General features: G+C 37.9%; 3 protein-coding genes across 4 annotated transcripts in view; 1 reads left to right on the top strand and 2 right to left on the bottom strand.

Annotated features, from left to right (window-relative positions):
- LOC134755897 (annexin B9) overlaps positions 1-25,119 on the bottom strand; it is a 75,478-nt gene that overhangs the window by 28,124 nt on the left and 22,235 nt on the right. The gene's annotated exons all lie outside the window — the stretch shown is intronic.
- On the top strand, positions 589-2,035 carry LOC134746860 (copper homeostasis protein cutC homolog). Its single transcript, XM_063681431.1, has 4 exons — positions 589-731; positions 948-1,091; positions 1,273-1,344; positions 1,426-2,035. The coding sequence occupies exons 1-4, from the start codon at positions 729-731 to the stop codon at positions 2,023-2,025; spliced, it is 819 nt and encodes a 272-aa protein (XP_063537501.1). The 5' UTR covers positions 589-728; the 3' UTR covers positions 2,026-2,035.
- Positions 10,903-25,119, bottom strand: part of LOC134755881 (uncharacterized) — an 81,565-nt gene continuing 67,348 nt past the window's right edge. For both annotated transcript variants that reach the window (XM_063692530.1, XM_063692522.1), the window contains 5 exons: positions 19,280-19,455; positions 18,705-18,811; positions 14,925-15,112; positions 11,956-12,068; positions 10,903-11,292 (listed from right to left, as the gene is read on the bottom strand). In XM_063692530.1, the coding sequence (XP_063548600.1) occupies positions 11,068-11,292; positions 11,956-12,068; positions 14,925-15,112; positions 18,705-18,811; positions 19,280-19,455 (809 nt within the window). In that variant the 3' untranslated portion in view covers positions 10,903-11,067. The remainder of the gene's footprint in view (positions 11,293-11,955; positions 12,069-14,924; positions 15,113-18,704; positions 18,812-19,279; positions 19,456-25,119) is intronic.

Below are 25,119 nucleotides of genomic sequence, written 5' to 3'. Positions count from 1 at the left end.
ATCTACGCTCTACGCGTAATATTAAGGAAGATTTTTCATAGATTAATTTAACGTAAACCCAGGTAAACCGCGTTCAGCTTTTTTTTAAACTGGCAAGTACACTGACAAGTTTCGCCAAATGTTCGCCAACATGACCAACATCAACATTCAACAATCAAGTTGTTGTCAACACTTGTCATCAGTGTTGCCAGATCGTCCCAAATAGGACGATTTTCCGTCCTTTTTAATGCCACACCGTCCCTTTGTCGTCCCTTCCGAACTACCGTCCCTTTTGGGCATCAAGCGTCTAGTATAAAAGATTTAGAAAATCTTTACCGAAATACCGTCCATCGACGGTAAATATCGAGTACCTAAGTAGCATTTGCCTATGTATTTGTCTATACATCGATCATTTGCTTGTTTTGAAGAAGTCTGATGTACTAACGACACACTAACATTGATCGCAGGTACACAAATTATGATAAAAATGTTCCAACTTTGTTTTTGTCCCATTGTGATAAAGACCGTCCCTTTTTAGATTACACATCGTCCGAAACTGGGGATACGGGCTGGTAACACTGCTTGTCATAGTTATAATGACATAATGTCAATATAACAAAAACAAAAAGTACAAAAACTTTAAAATTTGAAATAGTTTATAATTTTCAAAGTATTTATTAATTGAAAAGCATAAAAACGAAAATTCTAGTACACTTTAGATGACGTTGATTACTGCTGCTGCTTAGAAAATGGTAGTTTCGTACTTCATGGCTAGCTTACAAATTGTTATTAATGTGGTCATTTTGAGACACTCGCTTCCTTGTCTTATTAAGCTATCTCTTGCAAAATAACTAAGTGTGTAAATGTACCAATGCCAAAAAATAGTACCTACTTAACTATCTTGTTGCTACAGGTGTGATAGAGACTGCTTATTTCAAACTAAATTATTTTGCTAACATTGTTATTAGGTGAAACTGGAAGTGTGTATAGACAGCTTCGAGTCTGCCATCAATGCCATCCATGGCGGTGCAGAAGAGCTTGAAGTATGTAGCTCCCTTGCTGAAGGTGGTCTTACACCTACGGTTGGACTAGTGAAACAAATATTACACATGGTATGTATATCATAAAATTCATAAATACAATTTTTTTAAGTAGTATGGATTTCAACAAGATTATAACCGGAAAGTATCCAATATAGACTTGCAAAGGGCAAAAGGTCCCTAGTCTAATGATTAACCTTACCTTTCCTTTCGCCACAACACTAATGTATCTTATAATAACTATCTGTTTCAGGTACAGAATATAGGTACAGGGATGCCTATACATCACACATGCTCAGAGTGTAAATGCACAGAGTTAACTGAGGTACAAAAAACCTTTTATTCCTTGTTTGCTGTTGTCTGAAATGAGTTTCTGAAGCATAATGTGATATTGTATTTATTTCAGAAACCAAGTGTGAACATAATGATCAGATGTAGAGCAGGCTCTGATTTTTGTTACACACTGATGGAAGTGGAAACAATGCTGTTAGACTTAGTCGTAATGAAGAACATGGGTGTAAACAGGTTTGTCTTTGGTGCACTTACGAGTGAACAAGAAGTTGATGTTGATACATGTGCCAAAATGATTGCTAAGGCTAGTCCTTTGCCGGTGACTTTTCACAGAGCCTTTGATATTTGCAAGAATACTTTAGTATCTCTTGAGAAAATTGTTAAACTCGGGTTTGACAGAGTACTTACAAGTGGTCAGAGACCTTCCGTAGAGGATCAAGAAGCATTACAATTAATCACTGATTTGATGGGCTTTTACAAGGACAAAATCCATATCATGCCTGGTGCTGGTATCAATACAGAAAATGTTAAAGAATATGTGAAACTTGGATGCCCATTCATTCATAGCTCATGTAAAGTTGCCAGAGAACCCAAGATTGGCCAAACTCTGAGCATGGCCATGGAAACTGCAGGGCCTGAGAGAATTTATTACACAGATAAAAATAGTGTTATTAGATTAAGATGTGCAATAAGAAATGAGCATTTACTAATATAGAAGCACTAAAACGATTTGTGTTTACCTGCCTTTTACTAATGCTCACATCCTCATAGAAAGTGGCTAAAGATAAAAATTCTCAAATATAAACAAACCAGCCAAGTGCGAGTCGGACTTGACACGAAGGATTCAGTACCATTACGCAAAAAAAACCGGCCAAGTGCGAGTCGGACTCGCGTTCCGAGGGTTCCGTTTAAACAATGTATTTTTTATGTAAAATGTCTTTAAAAAACCCGTAGGGGCGGATCAAAAACTAAGTAATTAAGTCCGACTCACGCTTGACTGCGCATTTCTAATCGGTTTTCCGGTGATCTATAGGTGAAGATCTATTTTGTGTATTTTTTTCAAAATTTTTGACCCAGTAGTTTCGGAGATAAAGGGGGAATGGTCATTTTTTGCCTATTTTCTTGAATAACTTCTAAACTATTTATCTTAAAATTATAAAAAAAATATATTTGAGATTCTCACAACGAGCTCTTTCATTTGATATGCAACACGATATAGTTTGACAAACTTTATTTTTTAATTTTCTCATTTACCCCTCAAGTGGCCCCCGTGTTTAAAATTAATTTGTTTACGTTACATGTCCATCTTTGGGTCACAAACTTACATATGCATGCCAAATTTCAATTTAATTGATCCAGTAGTTTCGGAGAAAATAGGCTGTGACAGACGGACAGACAGACGGACAGATGCACGAGTGATCCTATAAGGGTTCCGTTTTTTCCTTTTGAGGTACGGAACCCTAAAAAGGCAATAAAATCACATTTGTTGTATGGGAGCCCCACTTAAATATTTATTTTATTCTATTTTTAGTATTTGTTGTTATAGCGGCAACAGAAATACATCATCTGTGAAATATTCAACTGTCTAGCTTTCACAGTTCATAAGATACAGCCTGGTGACAGACGGACAGACAGACGGACAGACGGAAAGCGGAGTCTTCGTAATAGGGTCCCGTTTTTACCCTTTGGGTACGGAACCAAAAAAAAAGTGTAGTTTACTACATGTACAACTTTAAATAACATGCATGACCCATCTATTATATTGAAGTTTTAGTTTTTTTTTTATATCTCACGTCGGTGGTAAACAAACATACGGCCCGCCGGATGGTATAGTTCATTTTTTTATCATTAGAAAGAAGGTAAACGATCTTGACGTGTCTTTTTATTAAAAATCACTTTTGAAAAATAAGTATTCCACAAATATTAACAAACATTAACAAAGTGCACTTTTATGGCCAGGTAAATGCTAAACCGTAACGGATTTGTCTTTGTTTGCTACAAAATGCACACCTATACCTATATCGCAAAGCAAATCGAAGTTTCTTCTATTTGCCTCCATGTCGCTCTTCTGTACTACTACGTGAGTGTCAATGCATCTATTAGTAGGTCCGTGATCTGTAATTCCAACAGAAATCATTTTGCCGCTCTACCTATAGATACCGCCCTACCTACCAACCGTAATGGAGAAAAAGGTCGATTTGAAGTGACAGTGCTTCCTGAAAACATTGGTAGATATTGTGGCCCATTTATCATGGCACCATATTCCCGCACAAAAATGTCCGCCCGCTCTCGTTTAATGATCCTATTACTGCGGGCACGGGAAACAATATCAGGACACCAGCGGAACAATTGAATGCGGTCCTGGCTTGATATTTCAATCGGTTACCTACTAGTAGACTCGAGCAGTTCAGTGTACGAGTAAACATGTGCTTTTCATTGCGCATTTTTGTATTGTACCATGGGGAAGTCCATGTCAATGGCATATTTTACCGTCACGATAAATGTATGTGATTGTATGCAGGCGCTTTTTGTTTATCGTGGACGGTAACGGAATATCGAGGACGTTAAACGCTAAAGCTAATCCCATTTTAATATGTTAGTGATATGTTATGTGCATCGCGCTCGCCCCAATATGTGAGTTGAGTGTGCCCCAGTGCGGACGAGTTCGAATTGTCGCCTTGTTTGACCTTTAACTCGAACAGGATGCCCTGTCTAAATCATTAAGTGACCGACGAAAAGAGCATCGATTATCATACTATTATTGATCTTTTTGACATAAAGCCGAATATTTAAATATTTTAATAATAAAATGACAATTAAAAATTACAACTACAAATTACAACCAAAAATTACAACTAAAAATCTAAACTATACTATCCTAGAAACTAACACTAATAATAATAAGTCAAACTTCAGCCGTCCCAAAAATCGTCCCGTGACCCCCCCGATGCAAAGGTGCCCATGACGCTCGCCGCGTTGCCACGCTGAACCGCGATGGACAATCTTTGCATCAGGAAGGACCCAGAGCGAGGATCCAAACCCCTCTCCCGCATGCGTCTCCCCACTTCCCCGAAAAAGCCCTTGGCCTCCGTACACCAGCAGCCCGTAATTTCCACTGCAAGAGGGACAAATAAATAGTTCGCCAGGACCTCATATTTCTCCCGCTTGCGAACTGCAGCCAACTCGGCTGCTGCCCCTGCCGTTCTCACAGTACGGCCAATATGCGACGCCGCGAAAGTGCTGACGCACGTCACAGATTAATAAATAGTTACTACGTAACAGATACATCATTCCGATACAAAAGCGAAAATACCTACGCTATAATAGCCTACAAAATCTTAATAATAATACCTGCTGCTCAGGACGAGAAGAAATGTACCATAAGTACGCGCACAAAGAGTCGAGACTGCCTTGCTCGCCGTGCGAGCCACGTGCCAACGCGTCATCGTAAGAATGCGCTAGGGTTGTACTGTTACTTATGTTATTATTGTAATAAAACGAATGTTGCGAATCAACCATATTTTATATTAGTCAATCAAATATTTAAAAACAACACTTATAATACCTGACTCAAAAAACTCCTTAATTTACGATTTATCTACTTATGTTCAAAGTAATAAATAGTGAAAAATTCATAAAGATAGATTTAAAATACTACTCATCTTTCTTCGTCTCTCAGAAATGAAAAAACCGGCCAAGTGCGAGTCGGACTCGCCCACCGAGGGTTCCGTACTTTTTAGTATTTGTTGTTATAGCGGCAACAGAAATACATCATCTGTGAAAATTTCAACTGTCTAGCTATCACGGTTCATGAGATACAGCCTGGTGACAGACGGACAGCGGAGTCTTAGTAATAGGGTCCCGTTTTTACCCTTTGGGTACGGAACCCTAAAAAAACGACAAATTTTCTTTTGTTTTTTGACTTTTACACCCATCTACTGCACAATAATTACGTGGTTTCGGCATTTCGAAGCGTAAGCGCGGGAAACGTGCGGTGCGAGCGCTCAGGCGGGCGTTCGGCGGCCCTCTGTCGATTATATCGTCGACGATACGCCGAGCGGTAGGCATATAGCACGTGGCCTTGAGCGAGTGAAGGAGGCCTGCGCACGTTGCGTCCCACACTAAACATTTCCCCCTCTCCCAGGGAACCAAAGTTAACCCATCCGGTCTCTTCCCGTCAGAGCGACTGAGACCCGGAGGTTCCAAGACGCCGAATTATATCAATTAGTTAGCAATGATATACAGGGTGATTTAGGAGACGTACCTAAGCACGATCAGGACCGACTCTACACACGCAGTTAACATTAATGGATTGTTCATTGTCCAGTTATTTCTTTTTATTAAATACTGCAAGTTTAACTCCCTACAATCATGGTCACCCTCTACACAACTATGTGCTTAGTTAAAAAAGATAAAACCTCTACCTACAGATAACTGTAGGCTGTGTCATTAGACAGCGCTTTGATTATAATAATAATAAAATAATAATAAATTCATTTATGAAAAAAGTAAATTGTCACACATGAATACGGTGTTTCAAAAGTTATCAGCATCTAGGTATATCAATTTGACACTTTTCACTCTAATCACGTCTAATTGTAGATAATTGTAGTGACCATGAATGATGTAGAATGTAGATAATTTAAAAAACTATATTGGCGCGACAGTATCTTGCCGCGAGATAGACTACCCGTCTTTTACTAACTGTTTGAATTAAAGGGGGACGGGTAGTCTATATCTCGCGGCTAGATACTGTCGCGCCAATCATGTGCTTGCTCGGCTGGTATGAAACAGAAGTTCATAATTTACTGAATCCGTAGGGTTGATCCTGTTCACGTCTCCTGAATCACCCTGTAATACATTCAGCTATTTTGGTTAGCCTAAAGCAATGTGCTAGTAAGCGATGGGAATTGTAGTCGTGTATTAAGGTAGATTACTGCGAATATTTGTAATACTGCTCATCAGTTGGACATTTCGCACAACTTATTTTTGTTTCTTCTTAGGCAGTACGATTTAGTAAAGACTGAGCTCAGTGGGGCATTTGTTTTATACGATGTAACGAATAGATTGTTAAATACGTTAATGCAAAATACGTGCCCGTACATCCAGTTAGAATAGGGAAAGCCGTGGTAATTGGGACTGCCCAATTACCACAACTATTACCTACTATTAGAATTAGAAACTGATCTAAATCTTTATATCAAATCAATTACACGGGCTCCAAAACCAAATTCAAAACTTAAAGGTAACCAACTCCAAAAACAAAATATAATTCATCGTCTGGCTCAGGAACTGCTAACGTTTGTTTAAATAATAAAATCAATTACAGAGTAATTGGCATATACGTAAGAAAGATATTTGAACAAACAGACCAGGAAGTCTAGCAAAGATGACAATATTGACAATCGTTTGCGCTGCGACAACGAAACGCTGTCTCTATCACTCTCTCATATTAGTGCGATGGAGTGCAGAGGGCGTTTCGTTGTCGTGGCGCTAACGATCTTGGCTAGGACCCCAGATGATTCCAATAGGTACATAAATAACTATTAATGCCGTGTTTATGTGATTTGTATTCAAAATTGATTCAAAGCGTAGATACAGAGATTTCTTATAGCGAGTTTTAATTTTTCTTTTATCATCTTTGGACAAGGCTGTAAGAATGAATATAAAAACATCGTTCAAAAATACGCACAATTTGTCACGCGGGCGTTGGATGATTGATGATTTGGGTGGAATTCGCAACTGCCTGGCAAGAAGCACTGCGGCCATGTTTCGTCTTTAGCATCTTTGTAACCCGCCATCAATCATCAAGCTTTTTAAATATCGTAGAACGCGAATCAACTTAGTAGAGATGCAGTGCGGCAAGCTGAATGTTATTGGACATCTAATGCCGCCAAATTGAGTTAGAGAAAATTTAGCAAAAAGTTTTCTAATCATCAATATACAATCTTGTCATGAAATAAGTAGGTAATTATACTTAGGTACATATCACACATTGAACTTACACCTATGTAGCTTAGGCCTGCATGTTTAGGTTTGTTTTATTTCTGTTTTTCGTTTTTCCGAGAAGAGGAAAAAGTAAAAAAAACAAACAAATATCTACCCGGTCGTAAATCTTTGAAATTACAACCAACGCGTTTTATTGCATAATTAGGTATGTGCACAGATTAATAAATAGTTACTACGTAACAGATACATCATTCCGATACAAAAGCGAAAATACCTACGCTATAATAGCCTACAAAATCTTAATAATAATACCTGCTGCTCAGGACGAGAAGAAATGTACCATAAGTACGCGCACAAAGAATCGAGACTGCCTTGCTCGCCGTGCGAGCCACGTGCCAACGCGTCATCGTAAGAATGCGCTAGGGTTGTACTGTTACTTATGTTATTATTGTAATAAAACGAATGTTGCGAATCAACCATATTTTATATTAGTCAATCAAATATTTAAAAACAACACTTATAATACCTGACTCAAAAAACTCCTTAATTTACGATTTATCTACTTATGTTCAAAGTAATAAATAGTGAAAAATTCATAAAGATAGATTTAAAATACTACTCATCTTTCTTCGTCTCTCAGAAATGAAAAAACCGGCCAAGTGCGAGTCGGACTCGCCCACCGAGGGTTCCGTACTTTTTAGTATTTGTTGTTATAGCGGCAACAGAAATACATCATCTGTGAAAATTTCAACTGTCTAGCTATCACGGTTCATGAGATACAGCCTGGTGACAGACGGACAGCGGAGTCTTAGTAATAGGGTCCCGTTTTTACCCTTTGGGTACGGAACCCTAAAAAAACGACAAATTTTCTTTTGTTTTTTGACTTTTACACCCATCTACTGCACAATAATTACGTGGTTTCGGCATTTCGAAGCGTAAGCGCGGGAAACGTGCGGTGCGAGCGCTCAGGCGGGCGTTCGGCGGCCCTCTGTCGATTATATCGTCGACGATACGCCGAGCGGTAGGCATATAGCACGTGGCCTTGAGCGAGTGAAGGAGGCCTGGTATGTGTGAACACTGTGAACAGACGTCCCTACCAACATTAATTACTAATTCATTCGGGTCGGTCATTCAAATTTAGATATTTACGGATAAGGGATGGTTTAAATAATGTCAAAGTAATCCGGTTAAAAGTGATATTTTATTCTAACAGTATATTAGTCTCCATTAAATACTAAGGTACAAAATAAGGCTATATCGTGAAATGTGAATACGCTTATTTAAGGCAGTTTTTGCTTTTCGTGTTGTGCATTATTTCTACTATTTACATCGACTTATTACATATTTTCTAATACATTGTAGAGATAATAGACTTGGTCGAGTTGCACCCATATGGGTCATTTTCTATAAAAAGGGACCCTTATTGTCGATGGCGCATACGCCACACAGCGTCGCGCGGCATTGTATTTATATCGAAGCATCGTTTATAATGGCGTAAGCGCCATCGACAATAAGGTCCCTTTTTATAGAAAATACCACATATACAATTTATATAAAGCGTTTGCAAATAGAAGCGAAAACACACCTGAGGTTGGGGGCTAAGCTAACGGCCCATGCTGGGCTGTATGGGAATTACCTTTTCAAACCTTATAAGGTGCGACTAAGATCTAAGTCTAAGAAATACGCGGCATATGCGCAGGACCGCTCTGCGTTAGTGCAGTTACGTTAATACGTTAGATATGTATGTATGACAGTGTAGGTCAATTATCCTAGGGGGCTTTTAACTTAGTTCCCAACCGATTCTAGTCACTTATGTAGAGATAGTTTATTCATATTATCTAATACCGTAAAGTCAGGTAACTTTAGTCCACCACTTACAACTATGGTCCAAATTCAAGTTCCAGTAAAATATGTATAAGGGTTGTTAAAATTATGTTGAGTATCTTCTTCTTCTTCTGCTACCATGCCCTAGCGGGCGTCGGTGGCCACCTTTGCAAAGTCGTTTCTACTCTTGGCCAGTCTTGTTAGCGTGGCCGCGTCCTTGATGTTTGTCTATTGTTTGATGTTATCGAGCCAATTCATCCTCCCCTTCCCCGTTTTCCCTCTATTTTTCCTTCTATTATAACTTTATTATGTTGAGTATATAATATAGAAAGAGCATTAGTGTACCTAAGCTCCAAAATAAATGTAACGAGTACAAATCATAAAGGCTCGTTAAGAATCAACGTTAAAAACTGGACCATAGTTGTACTTCAGGACTATAGTTACTTGAGTTTACGGTACATCCTTATCCTTATTGCTACGTACGTATTCAATTTTCTATATTATGTTAGAAGTCTAGAATAAGTTCGTACGGTTTTGTACGTCTCCACCAATGTCGCAATTGGTGAAAATTTTTCTATTTTGCGTACTCATTAAACCCTGATAGCTACATTTATTTACATTGAGGTCGAACCTAAAGCGCACCGGAGAGGATCAGGAATCAGGATGCCTGAATGCAATACTTAGTACATTTCTGACGGATATGGCTAAATTTGTTAACTAGAGTCGCTTCACTTCGATTTTTTGAGTTGTAAGTTAGGTCCTCACTGAAAACCAGCGCTATAGGTATAGTTTGCTGTTGGCATCATGCTGAGTAGGGCGAATTCTATTTGTAGCCTTTGTGATGTTTTATATTTTTTAGTACTTAACTGTGACGGAGAATTAATACATTTGGTAGCTCGTTCTTCTATCTTTAGACGGTTTTTATGACTTAAGTTCAAAATGTTATTTTATTTTATTTATTTGGGCATCAACAGCAATACAAAAATGAATACAAATCATAGTGAACAGAAAACATAATCGGTCTCCGCCCAGGTTATCTACACACATTGTTTTTAACACTTGAGAGGAAATAAATACGTTGAAATACAACAAAACTGATAACTATATTTATAGACCATTTTGTTAAAATGTTTTACGTGGTTTGGGTAAGAATCGCAGGAGTGAATTATGACAAATGTTAGTGTCCGGGCTCTGTATGTTACGTTAGTATCTAAATCACGTAAGTCACATTAGTTACAATCGATTTCCATAAAATATCATTATTATCGTGATTACCCTTAGACGTCGCCTGGTGACAAAACACCTAACAGAGTAAGGGCCAGTTGCACCAACCACATTTAGCGGACTGATCAACATCAATCTGTAGTGTGGTATGAAACTTCCCATACAATAAACTTTAGCGAACGCTTTGACAGTGACAGACAGTTTGGTCAAAGATAGATATAACTCCGTAATACATGGATACAGTCTAAGGAAAAAACGTGCCTCGAAAATCAAGAAAATTTGATTCTCGTTCAGAGGGCGCTACTAGTTTTGGCCTACAGTCGTATAGATGGCGTTGACGGTTTCGTTTGTTATTTAACAATCTTAACGCATATCAGTGAAAGAAAATGGATCAAAATCATAAAAATAATTAATGCAAATAAAAAAAATCATTTATCTATATTTAAATACATTTTATCGTATTTTTATAAATCTTCATTTTTAGTTTTAAAGTGTGTCGACAGATGGCAGTGAATTTACTGTGGTTACAAAATTTACTATGACAGTACCGCTCTAGTATAAGTTACTCTATGGTTTGGTGCAACCGACCCGGCATTAATTAAACCAGGTTAGTGGAAAAGAAGTTGGATATGAGTAGGTTGGTTTCCGATTCCCTACTTCCTTAAGATCTATGGACTGACCTTTACTTACATTACATTTGTATAAAACACGGGAAGATTATCTTTTCTTCGGTTATAAAACCGTAGCCGAATCTTGTCACTTACACTATAACGGAGTGTCTATTAGTCTTCTTATCCGGAGCATACGGCTCCAACTTGGCTGGCTCGGTGTTCAGCGCGCTGTAGTCCACGGGGAAGGGGGGCTCAGGGAGGGTGTCTTTAGAGGGCACTAGAACCCACTGTCCAGGGCCATTGGGGTTCTTTCCCATCAGCCAGTTAGTGAAGCAGTGCATGTACGTGCCGTAGTCCAGGATTAGGTAACTGTTCTGAAAAGATAACAGGCTGTTGAATTTAGATGACGCTTTTAAATGCAGGTAAATGTCCACACGCAAGAGCAATGAATACGGTCATGGATTTTTTTTACATAAGTCGTGTATATACTACATACACGTACATGTTTTTGAATTGTATTACGTAAAAAGTATATATGTACATCCGCCCATTGATCTTCATTCTTTTTTTGGACGTCTGTTTAAATGTCTAGTAAAATTACGAAGTAGCGTGTGTTAAAAAAATGCTCAGTGTATCATACTCGATCTGTTATCGTTCTTATTGTTAATCGATGGGACTATAATAAAAGTAGCAAGTACTAGTTCATTCACATTTACATTGGATTAAAGATTGATTGTGAGTGGTGTATTTGTCATAAATAAATAAGTGGGCGCATCGATAGACAGTAAAAGTAGGGCAATTTTGTCGATGCGGTAAGCTCGACGATTGACCGGTAAAATAATGGAGTAGCTAGACATAATACTTTACAGTATATTTACGTAGGGACAGGACTACAAAAATTTTTCAATTTTTTCGCCTTATTACTAAGGTGTATAGGTAAGAGCAAACATATATATTAATATATGTTGTCGAGTTGTCGACTGTAAATGCACTGACTTTGTTCGGAATATCGATAAACAACTTAATGAAACACTTACACTAGTCATGCGGTCATAAGCCGTGTCGATGATTTCTTCGACGCGCTGTGCGCTGAGCCCGATCACCGAGCGGTAGAACGCCGCAAGCGCGGCCTTCGTTATCTCGCCAGTACCTGCAAATGTGCAATTTCAATGTTCACTAAAATTCACGAGCTGGAAGCTCAGCTTTAAGTCAGAGATATGAATTCGTAAATGTAACTTCATTTATTTAGGTACAACATCGCTTCGGGGTTTATACAGCACAGAATAATTAGGCAGATATAAAATAATAATTTATTAGGTGCCTATTAGGGCTCTTCATTTTAATACCATATGGTATTAAAATAAAGCTATATAGCTTAGGTATGTATACGGACTCTCTCACTTTGCATTCATCTTAGTTCGGTTCTCAAATATCTACTGCCTTCTGCCTCTCAGTCCGGGCAGAAAGCAAGGCCACAAAATCTGGTAGCCGCTTTGACTGACCCCTTTAAAAATACATCCTGACCTGATTATTTCATACCTTGTAGGATATGCGAAATGAAGTTTATTAACCTTCCAAATAATATTTTATTAATACCAATCCAAAACTTATACATATTTCAGTTTTGATTTAAGCAGACGCGAAAGTAGGTAGGTAACTTTGTATTATGATGAACGTCAGACGAACTGAAGACAAAGAGTCGGCGCGGCGGGACGCGAGAGGCATTCATATAAAACTTGAACGAAACAGGAAGCCCGCTGCCATGCACCGCTCACTGAATTTTGGCTGCAGACACTGCGCGAAGTGCCAAAACTTGGAATGTACCCAAAATCTCCGAAATAATATAAATCCCCAATAATGAGAAAAGAAATCGGCGTAATTCAGGATTTTTTCGTTCTGGCCGGCAAACTTTTTTAGGGTTCCGTACCCAAAGGGTAAAAACGGTGTTCGTCTGTCCGTCTGTCTGTTACCAGGCTGTATCTCATGAACCGTGATACTAGACAGTTGAATTTTTTACAGATGATGTACTTCTGTTGCCGCTATAACAACAAATACTAAAAACAGAACAAAATAAATATTTAAGTGGGGCTCCTATACAACAAACGTGATTTTATTGCCGTTTTTTGCGTAATAGTACGGAACCCTTTAGGCGCGAGTCCGACTCGCACTTGGTCGGTTTTTTTAAATAATATTTATGACTGAACCTACAGGAGGTACCTATTTTATTATTTATTTATTTTATGTGATAGTCAGCAAACGAGCAGACGAGACCTATTCAATTTCACTTCGACGTTATTGCAGTAAAGCCCCTACGTACCTCCACATGTTGCGTTTTTGACGTACACATTAAGCTATGCCTGAATTGATGCCGTATCAGCGTAATGTAAGCTAGGATTACGAGTAGGTCGGTCTTTGATCAAGTGGATTTCTAAAATCCGAATCTCATTAGAATTACTCGACGTTTAGGTACCTACTTACTTTAAATAGCCTTTTCCTCTATAGCCTCTCCCAGTAATATGGAACTTATTATCTACAAAAGGTACTTAGAGCTCAACGCGTGACTTTATCCGTTTGCAAAAAGCCGTGTTTCAACACTTTCAACGAAAGTTGCTTTGTCGGGTGGATTTACAGCCGCTGTCGGACTGATCGACAGGATTAATTCGAGGCCACCAGCCTGCCAATACGACGTGATGGCTTGATTAACAATTGTGCCGCCATTTTGTTTAAACTTGTATACATTCACTTTTAGTAAAATAATATCATTCGCGAGAAGATATGTCCGATGGCAGCAGTTAGCTAAGTAAATCTGTCATATTTGCTTACCTTTTTAACCGACTTGAAAATGTATAGGTACTGATTAAAGTTAGCTGTCTTTTTGTTCTAATTGTGCTTGTTATGAGATGCGGTATGGCCTTGAATGATTTTAATGGCATTATAAACTGTTATGTGTAGGTAGTCGGTTATTTTAACTCTACTATCCCTAACTGTCTAAAAACGGCCTGAAATTGTAACCCTATAAAGCTATAATGCACGCTACTGCATTCATCAATACTCGTAAATACCGTTATTTTTAATTGAAGCAAATCATTGAAAGCCTTGACAGCCTAAATTACCTAGTTTCAGCAGGGACGAAAATGAATCGAGTTTTTGACGTGAAACCACTGGGCATGGGCACTTGCCGGCCTGGCTCGGCCTCGTGAATCACACTAATTGCACAAAACATAAAATATTTGTTCTCTTTGCGTGAGAACGAAATATAAAACTGGCGAGCCGCCGATTGATTGCAGATTAATGGAACCTATTTTTAACTTTTCGACTTTTGTGGGGAAGAAATCGAATGGAGCATTGCTGTGATTTATTGTGTTTAATAATACAGAGGATACTGTAAAGTAAAGGGAAAAGCCACGTTAATTACGAGTACGTTTACTTACGTTACATCATATATTCATATACTATATAGGTAATATAGTATACAAATATTACCAGATTGTATATTGGCGTTAGTATTAGAATTTATATTAAGAACTTTTTTTTCGCACTGCACCCACCTTATTTCTGTTTAGCCCAGCGGTTGACTGGTAGAGAATGCCTCAAGGCATTAAGTCCGCCTTTTGTACTTTTTACTTGTTCTTGTGCAATAAAGTTTAAAATAAATAAATAAAAGAGACTCACTTAATAATTCGAAATTTACAGTTCAGTTTCGGTATCTTTGACTACAACGAAAAGTACAGCCACCTGGGGATTGTGTCCTTGCCCGTATTAGCCAGTATTAGTAATTTTATATGTACGTAGTACAGTCATACTTAGGTATATCTTTCTACTACAGGCAGGGTGGTCAAGATGTAAGGGAATAAAAACTAACATGTGGTACATTGTGACGCCTTGTGTAGGTTATAATAAAGGGTTTCGAAGTCTGGCAAGAACCAGCAGCATCCATCGAGGGTGCGTCAAAGCAGAGTGGCTTGCGGGCAGGCAGCAAGGGCTATACGAAGTATATTATACTTACTGGTTCTGTCTACGACGTGGAACAGTATCTTGCACAGGTACTGCAGGTACAGCGGCAAGTCAGAGAAGCGGCGGTATCGACTCAGAAGTAACGCCCACCTCGCCAGCCAGCCTTCCAGCGTGGTCCGGCCCGGGTACCCTCCGGCCTCAGGGCCGCACACCCGCTTGTAGTAGGGTAGCTCACCGTATCTGGTGACAGAAGCATTGGAGGTTAGCTCTTATTTTAGTAACAGATCTGGCACTACAAGACAAATTTTGCAGTTCTTCAGCAATAGGAGCAGTGTCAAATTAAAACTTTTCAGCGTTAGTTTATTTATCATTAGTATAGGTGCATAACCAGGATGCTACGACCATTTAAAAGTGAGGTGAGAATCTTACTATCCGGTCAATAGTATCTGTGCACCTCGTTGGAATGCGACGCCGCGCGAACGCCGTAATGACGTCACGAGACGAGGTGAGACGTCACCTGCACAGTAGATATTGTGGCCGGGCAGTATGAGAGGATACCAGGGGTGGATTTATTCGAATGAATAGGTACACGTCGTGACGTGGCCGGCATCACTGACACATCATATCCATCCACGTCATAACTATAACTATGGCAAGTCGGATATGCCTATAACTACTTAATCCTAATAGGTATTCACTTGAGTGCGTTGTAATGAACAACGAACGGTCATGCATAATATTATTTGAGTCCCCGATATTCACAAAGCTTATCCAAATCCAATGTACTATGATAAGGAGAGATAGAAGCGCCCCGATAGCACCGGTCTAATAATAAAAGGACAATATCGCCGCCCACTTATCTCTACTTTTTCGGTGGCCCGTGAGTTTAACAAAATTATTATATTAGGTTATTGTAAGTGATTTTCAAGATGCCTGGAGATGCCTTCAGAACAAAAATTTTCTTGATTGACGTACAAAGCTAGACGCCGTCAATCGAAAAGTTAGTTACGTCAATAAAATATAATTAAGGTAAATTTTAACGAGTTGCTTACGAAGGTTACGAAGCAGGAGGTCCCGGGTTCGAATCCTGGTGTGTGTATCACAAATATTTGTTCCTGAGTTATGGACGTTTTCTATGTATCGTCCCCTAGTACCCACAACACAAGCCTTACTGAGCGTACTGTGGGACTAGGTTGATCTGTGTAAAAATTGTCCTATAATATATTTATTTATTTTATTTTACGAGTTGAGCACAAAGAAAAAAGTAACGAAGATTTAAACGCTAAGTTTAAACGCGAACTTTTAAGAATAAAGTGCAATAATGATATTAGAAATTCTAACAAAGTACCTATTTGCATTTTCCTCCTATCCATCGCACCAAAAATTATTGTTTGTTGCCATAGCATAGCAGTATACATATATTATAATATTTAAGTATCCACCTTTTGTATGTATATTTTACGGTGTGATAAAGTTTTAATAAAGAAAATATAAACATTTAACATTATTTTCGCAATTCCTCGACGAACCCTGTTTTCATTATTTTTCTTTATCAGGTACCTATATTTTATTAAAAACTTCGAAAAATTTCAAAGGCGTCTGTTACTTTAAGAGTGCACTTCGTTAATTAACAGTTGTACGGGATTATACACAGCTATCCAGGAACTAGGCACGTGGCTTGTTACTGACAACAATCGGCTCGCGCTCTGATTGAGCTCAAAGGGGCTGCCGCGCTATAATTGCAATTGTGGGCAAGACACGACACGTACGGAATTGGAATTAGTATCGGTGAGAAGTCAACTTATTTGAAAATTTTGATTGATTTTTATGAGTATACAAGACTTACGTAAGTTTTCTCTTGAGTCAACTTCTTTGTCAATTTTTGAACTGCGACTCTAAAGTATACAAGTTCTACAATACAGACGCCATGATCAATAAAATAATTAGCACGATAGTTTTTATATATAGGTAAACATTAATTTTCAACATTTAAAACGAATACAACTTGACCGTTCTTATTTTTAGGCATAGGCCCATTTGGTGTAATATGCCAGTACAGTACAGCCCATTATTACATAATTGTGTGAATCGTAGCTCCTGTAAGTCTGCTACGGCGTAGCAGTAGAGACTTGACGAAGTATAATATTTTATACTATCGACCCGCCCGGCATCGCAAAAAATTCCTCTTAAATCACTCTATCTATTAAAATAACCGCATCAAAATCCGTTGCGTAGTTTTAAAGATTTAAGCATACATAGGGACAGACAGACAGCAGGAAGCGACTGTTTTATAGGTACTATGTAGTGATAGTGATAAATCTCACGGTTCTTAAATTCTCATCCTAAGTCTTAAAAGACTGTGGTTCTGGCTTTAATGTACTACATAAAACAAATGATACAATGGCATAAATGCATATACATACGACCGGTCTGGCCTAGTGGGTAGTGACCCTCTCTGTGAAGCCGATGGTCCTGGGTTCGAATTCCGGTAAGGGCATTTATTTGTGTGATGAGCACAGATATTTGTTCCCGACTCATGGGTGTTTTCTATGTATTTAAGTATTAATATATTATATATATCGTTTCCTGGGTACCCAAAACACAAGCCTCCTTGGGCTTACCGTTGGACTTAGTCAATCTGTGTAAGAATGTCCTATAATATTTATTTATATTTATACCTAGTTAATGTTCACAAGAATGCCGGGCGCAGGCCGGCGTTGGAGCCGCGAGCTTGCTAATGACTGTCACAATTTCGCAATTTCGTGGTCGCTTGTTTTAACGGCCGCAAAATGTTTACATTGCTTTAAAACCTTTTTGATTAGAACTTTTGAAACTATGTAGAATGCAAATGAAAATGTATATATCGACCAATTCGATTTTGTTGCGACGAAAACGTGACACCGCAAGAACACGTTAAACCTACATACGTTTGATATGTTATTGTACTCGTATTTGATATTGTTGACATAGTGACCTTCAGTTTCAATGGATTCGTCTTTTCAATAGGCTTCTATGGCTCATTCTTGTAGCCCTTGTAGGAAATAGCTAATATAAACGCAACCGCTTTATTCCCCTTATACTGCGGCCTATGATGGTCGTAATAGGCTTTATCACGTCATTATATGGGATGAGATGTCGAGGCGCAACGAGCTCGCGCGATGTCCTAACTTATTTGAAATAGGTACTACGTTTCTTGTGCATAATTTTAATACATGTATACATGTTACAGCTGACTCATTTTACAGAAATAATAAGTAACGTTGTTTTATAAAAGGTCTTACCTGGTAAGGCCTGGTTGTCTTATTAAGTTATTAGACATGCCTCGTTACTTAAATAAGGAAAAATCGAACTGAAAATGAAAACGCACTGAAAGTACTAAGGCATGTATACCTACGTAAAATGAGGTATAACATTCAGAAGGAAGATTGACACATTTTTTTAAAACACTGGTGTCTCTGCGTGCCCTCTACATTATTATACGTAATAAAAACAGGAGTAGTGAGATAAATAGTGAGTAGGTACAGAGATACCTACGATAGAGCCTAATTGGTATCACATATTAAATAAAATAATAATAAATCGAGTTGCTGCTTTTTGCTGAAATAAATTACAGGCCTAAATCAAAGTTAAATCTCAAATGCTCAAAATAGCAACAGTATAAATGTCTGGAAAGCCCTAGCTTCCATTACTTAAAGTGACGGGTTCCCCATTGTACTCATGGCATTTTGTATCTTTAATTCGTGAAAGCGAACCTTAATCTTGATGAATAATTATAATTCATTACTACGGCCCATTAATTATTCGAGTTTACCTAGCCGACGAGTCTACTCACTTGGGAGGCAGCGGGTTGATGAACTGCTCTATGAATTCCCGTTTCACTTCTAACATGATGTGGAACTCGGACGAGTCGACCGACCAGTCGGCGAAGTGAGCGAGCTTCTGCAAATTGCGACATCAAACAAATTTAATTATTCTCTTTCATTATAGCGCTAGTTAATCTATATGTGGTTAATAGGGCGTGGAATTCATTAGTCATCGTCACCTTAATTATGACCGTAATAAAATCGCTTCACGGCGACACCCGCTTTCAGATGGGATTTTGCAAACACATGATATCTTCAAAACTAAAGTGCTTTAAGTGACAAACCGAGGAAGTTTCAATCTCAGTTTAGAATCACGACTCATAGAGTTTAAAACGGTAGTAAATTGCTTTATGATTTAGTGTTTTTATTTTTTTATGGAGGGATAATGTTTCGCGCACCACAAAAGCGTCTAAAAGCTCGACATAAATAGTTACTCTAATTTAATTTTAGGTAGAAACAGTTTGCTATAATGAAAGTTGCTACTTTCTGGTAGTTCAGGGTGTTTGATTGGAAATGTTTGGCACTGATTGTTCGTTAGCGTTACCTCAAAGAAGGAATCAAAGTCTTGATCACAAATGACGTCATCTCTGTCGTGGTCGAGTAGCTCGGTGAAGAAAAGCGTCAGCTTGTCGGATTGGACGGAGCTCAGCTGAGCCAGCGGCTGCTCATCCTCCAGCTCCAGGCAGCCCAAGTCTTCGCTAAAGCGGTTCACCCACGTCGCTGCACAATCAGACAATTTGTATAAGTATGTTGGTTATTGTATGTATGTATGTCACTTTATTGCACATAAACAGGTTTACATAAAATATACATAACAAAGTAAAAGGTGTAAGTATATGTACAAAGGCGAAGTTATCCCTAATAGAGATCTCTTCCAGCTAACCTTTGAGATAATGTGAGAGGAACGAACACTAAAAGGCGAGACAACTAGAAATTAACATTATAACAATATTAAAATTTTGGACACGATTGGACAAATTTTGGACACATTTTGGACAAATTTTGGTTATTGTCACAAGTTGAGTAGGTAGCTGCCCTGTTGTTGTGATAATTGTAAATTGTATATTTATTTTTACTTAAATAAAGAGCGTAAATGCAGCAGAATAATTAGATGATACACTTCGTATGATATGTTTTACACCATAATCGGTATAATCAGATAACCGCTTAGCTTTTTTATCCTTATGGAGGTGATAAATTTATGTTCTTTGATATTTGAAAGAAATTTAATTTAACGGCTATATCAAATGATTAAAGTTGCAAACGTTTGAAATTTTAATTGTGGGGGAAATAAATTATTTAGGCGCTGTGACGCTCTATATGGGAATGGAGACCCTTGTTAAACCCGTCGTAGTTTTGCCAACAAGTCTGTTATGATATTTATGATCACATGCACATGTTACACGAGTTCTCTGGTACATTTAAATTATGGTATAAATGTATAGGTGTAACTACGAGTACCTGTAAGTATGAAAATGAACAATGTAGTATTTAAAGTAGATGTAAGTAAACGTGCATATTAGACGAACACACCACTTCTGCATCAAGTATGTGGATGTGGATTGTTTCCGCGGAGTCCTCAGGCATGTTTTATGAAGGACTGTCCAAGTAATGGGCATTACAACCTCAGAATATAGTCATTATTCTGAGATTACAACTGTCACACACACGGGCCAATTCGAACAATGATCTAGATATCAACTGATATGAAACAGAAACGATAACGAGATATTTAAGAAAGTCATGTCAAATTTGACATTTCCGTGATTCCGAATGTCCTCTTGAACGATCTCTTTAAGATTTGCTTAAGATACTTAGACATACAATGGATATCCCAAAACGTCACAATAATTGTACCGTGAAATGACAATTGGTTTCTCGAATCGAACTGCAAAAGATAACTTAGTTGAGAACTAAACTATAATGTATCTATTAGATCTCGTATTGTTCTCGTATCTAGTAATTATCACGTTGTTCGAATTGATCGGCAAGGAAATTACTGTTTTTGAATGAAATATATCTTGGTCAATGAGGCAGAAAGGGTAAATAAATATATATAATTTCAAAGGCCGATATAATAAAAACAGCTCTACATTAAATAAAAAATATATTACCTATGAGGGCTATGAGTACTAAATAAGTACTACGAAAAGTAAATTTACGAAAAGCTGGAAATTGACACGAAAATGAGAAATAACTTTGAATGGAAGATTTGTTAAAATTATACCAACCGTTTATTATCCCGTGGAGTTTCTTGTGCAGTGTTGTGGATTATCTATTCGGAAAAGTGTACGTCGCACTGGATAAGAACTTAAACCGTTAGGCGGTTGAAAAATCGGAATGATATTCGTTCATAGCTTGGTAGAACTAAAATGGCTCACGTCGTAGTGGCTCAAGCAGCGACGCTAACGTCGTGGTGTCGTGTCGTGTGCATCCAATCCAGTAACGATGTGCGGTGATGTTTATTCATGCCTCATGCCTCGACGGACAAGCTCGGGGTTTGACACAATTTGCGCATATCTATAGCCTAGCAAAACTGTAGCTTTTTGCAAACATCAGCGGCATTCAACTTTTTGTGATTACGTGACATTGCGACCACTTTGTAAAAAGTGTTTTGCTATTAGAAAAACAGGCATGTCAAAGGAACACTTTGAAGTGATAGGTTACGGCCAATTTCTTGGTATGACGTCAATTTGTTGATGTGTGTACACACACATCAACAAAACAAAAAAGTCGAATATGAGGGGTAATTAATTATTACTACCTACAGTTAGGCTCTTATATTAGGGGTAGCCAAGGAAAATACTTTGCCACTTAATTGTCATCCAGGTAATTAAAGCAAAATTAAATTCAAAACAGCACAGTTTTACGCGAAAAGGGCGTGGAATTTACTTATTAAACACAGGGTTCGGCCCGCCCTAAGGGTGACCGAATTATTGCGACGCACTGCGCCATCATTGTGCGTTGTCTCAATCGGAATCGGAACCCAGATAGCAATTACGGCATTATTACGTCATAATGACGTCGCTGACGTGATAATGACGTATAAATGCTACTGGGGAACAATCCAGTTGAATAGCCGTCTAAATTTATACTAAAAGATTTTCTAGCATATTGGTTTGCAGAATATCTGTTGGGCGCATTTAAACTGCTGGCGACAAGAACTTGTTTTATTTGCTATCGGATACCTATCTATTTAAAACTAATCGCACTGTCTAACTAACACTTCCTATAATAGTTACATACATTTTTATTTTCATTAAATGAGAACTTGGCTAATTTAGGTGCTATATTGCCTTCAGCAGTTAGAGTATCTATTGTATTCAAAACTTATCAATGTGTATACTGTTGTATACTTAGAAAGCAAATAGGTATCACTACATATTTCTAACCAAACAGTGGTTAGTTAAAGAGTCGCGTGCAAAAAAGTAACATGAAGACAATTAATATTTTATAATCGTTTTTGAATCTATAAGTGGCGATAAGAACTCTCCCTGTTTATTCTATGTTGACTGCTAAGTATCGAATGAACTTATTCCTATCAAGAAATCATGTACTAATTCCTTTTGAGTGTACTTCCTTCACATGACAATAAATCTTTCCATCGCTTACAAAACTCCACATTTCTGTTAAAGCCAGTTAACTTTTCTCAATTATATATGCTAATAGTAGATATAACTTATTATAAGTCGACATCGAGGCTACGCAGCCAACCGATCGCGTCAGGTGTCAGATTGGTATTGAGGTCCTCCGGGCTGCCTTGGACACGTCTCTTTGGGCATCGTTCAACAATGTGCTGGGAAGTTTGATCTTCAAGGCCGCACTCACACAACGGGTTTTCGTTCTATCCCCATTTGTGTCGCATATAATTGCACCTGCCATGACCTGTGCGGATTCTGTTGAGGCGGCACCAGTATTTCCTCTTTTCAATAACAACGTAATAATCGTTAAGCAAACGAACAAATCGCGTGCCAAAAATATTGTGGTTTCAATTGATCAAACGATCCAAGCACAGTAAGGCACGAACGAATAATTCCCATAATTGCCCGTGCGGTGAAATTTATGACTTACCTAAATATTAAATAGTGTACAAACATCAATTTCAATATGAAATAAAGTACGATCAGTTGCCATTTAATAAGATATAGTAGGTACCAGTACCAATCTTTTATCTTCCATGCTAGTGAACACACTTAAGACCATTAATGCAAATTTATTTGGCGAGCTTAAAACTGAGTTTCTTTTTAGCTTCAGAAAAGCGATGTCAGCAAATATTTATTGTTTACTTTGTAACCGAATTCAAGATTCATTCAAACTTTTCCAGCTATAAAGCTTGCGGCACAATTATATAATATGTAGTCGTAAAACGGAGGAGTACGGGAACAATCGTAAATTCGGGTCGAGACAGGGTTTCAATAAAGTTCCCAATGGAACCTTTGCCCGTCGGAAAGGTGTGTGCATAATGTATCAAAACAAGGTTTCTGGATTACAATAAAAAATCAAAAATCAAGGTATTGATTTAGAACCTAAAACAGAGACAGATGAAGCCCAAAATTTATTATTACTCTCTAGACAATACTTAATATATTTTAAGGTTTAAATCACCTCACCTATCTATTAGAAACCAGATTTTTTGTATTTCTCATTTAATTTAATTTCACAAGAACGGTTACTACAGTCTTACAGTATACCAGTTTAATAATTGCGAGGAACCCCTCTTGTGGGCCTAAGATGGTTGAGCGGTTGCGCTGATATCTTATATACTGCCATCGTGACGTGGTCGTCATTTTCTAAAAATATAATAAGTGCCAGAGTGAACCATGACACGATAAATGATAAAAGTACAGCCATTATATCCATATATATATACAAGTTGACTTAGGGCCACGTGCACCATTCACTAACCCGGGGTTAACGCGTCAAACCTGGAGTTGCCATGGTTACCAGTACAGTTGGACACTGGGTTAACGGTTTAACTATTAGGTTTTAACCGGTTAACCCGGGGTTAGTGGGATGGTGCAAGTGGCGCTAAAGGACATATTTAGATAGATTACACGCCCCAGTAAATAACACAAATTTCACATAAATATGCATTTTTCTGTATGTGTGTTTAGTGAGGCGTGCAATAAAAAGTATTTTCATGTATATTCGTACGTACCTCATATATATCAATCAAGTTCCTTATACTTATCTGCATTCGAGTGAGTTTAATTTCGAAACGCATATTTAATTTAGTAAAAGATAAAATCAAACGTTAGATAATTAAACTTTCAGATTGTACCTACATGTACATTAGACCATCACGTTTCAAGACACCTAATGGTGTAACCATAACTTACAAACTTACCGTTACCCTTTGGAAAAGCTTTGAGCGTATTGTATTAATATTTCATAGGAGCGCCCAACGAATCGAATGGCACTTCAATTCAGAATATTCTCTTATTCACGTAGAAATGAGAATAAAACATGGCTCACGTTTTATCGACGTTTCGACTTTGTTGTCACATTTGATGGGGCCTTGCTTGCAAAAGCTGCAGTCTGAATTGTGAGCTGGAGCAGATATATGTACCTACCTACATGGTTAGGTACCTAGGCACTAAGTTTCTAATGGAAATATTTATTTTACAAGGGGGCAAAGTTGTGGTTTAACCCCTCGTGCTAATATTGATACCCGAGCAAGCGAAAGATTCCAAAATTGAACCACTAACATAGCGATTGGTTAGAAAAGAGGAATTCTGAGCGTTACGAGAGTTTCAAGCACGAGGGTTAAACAAACTATGCTTGCGAGTGAAACACAAATTTTTTACCACATCAACGCGAGGAAAATGCTAAATGTGAAACATTACAAATCAAATCCGATTACTGTACGTTATTAAATGTTTATCATTTAAAACCATCACTTAAAAGTCAATTTTAGCAGCCAACATGAAGGGAAAAAACTAAATTTGTATCAAACTTTGCCACTTTTGTGGATAAAATGCAACTTACTAATCAGTTTTTTAAAGAATAAAGAGAACAGTTAGATCAGTACGGTTTCACTCACTATTATTTTTAGTCGCTTTTGGCGAAATATTTCTGAACTGATCTAAATATTTAGAAATATGTCTCACGATAGTTTAAGTTCGAATAAAGAGAACCTTTAAAAGCTGGTTGTGATAAAAAACTATTAACTTAATTACCATTTCGACGACATCAAAACACGAGAGCTTATTGATAAGATTTATTCAAATACGCTACGTGCTAAGTATAAAACGTATCTTGTTAATATTGACTGAAGGGAAAAAGGGATCTTGAGGCCTAAACCTTCGAGCTTCGGTGAGATGGATGGAGATTACTTTTGGGGCCTCTTGCTTTTCACTCGTTTTTTATTCTGTTTGGCTATTT

This window comes from Cydia strobilella, chromosome 1 (genome assembly GCF_947568885.1).
Source record: "Cydia strobilella chromosome 1, ilCydStro3.1, whole genome shotgun sequence".
NCBI lineage: Eukaryota > Metazoa > Arthropoda > Insecta > Lepidoptera > Tortricidae > Cydia > Cydia strobilella.
The sequence above is the reverse complement of the archived record's forward strand: the minus strand, read 5'-3'. Positions and strand labels throughout refer to the sequence as shown.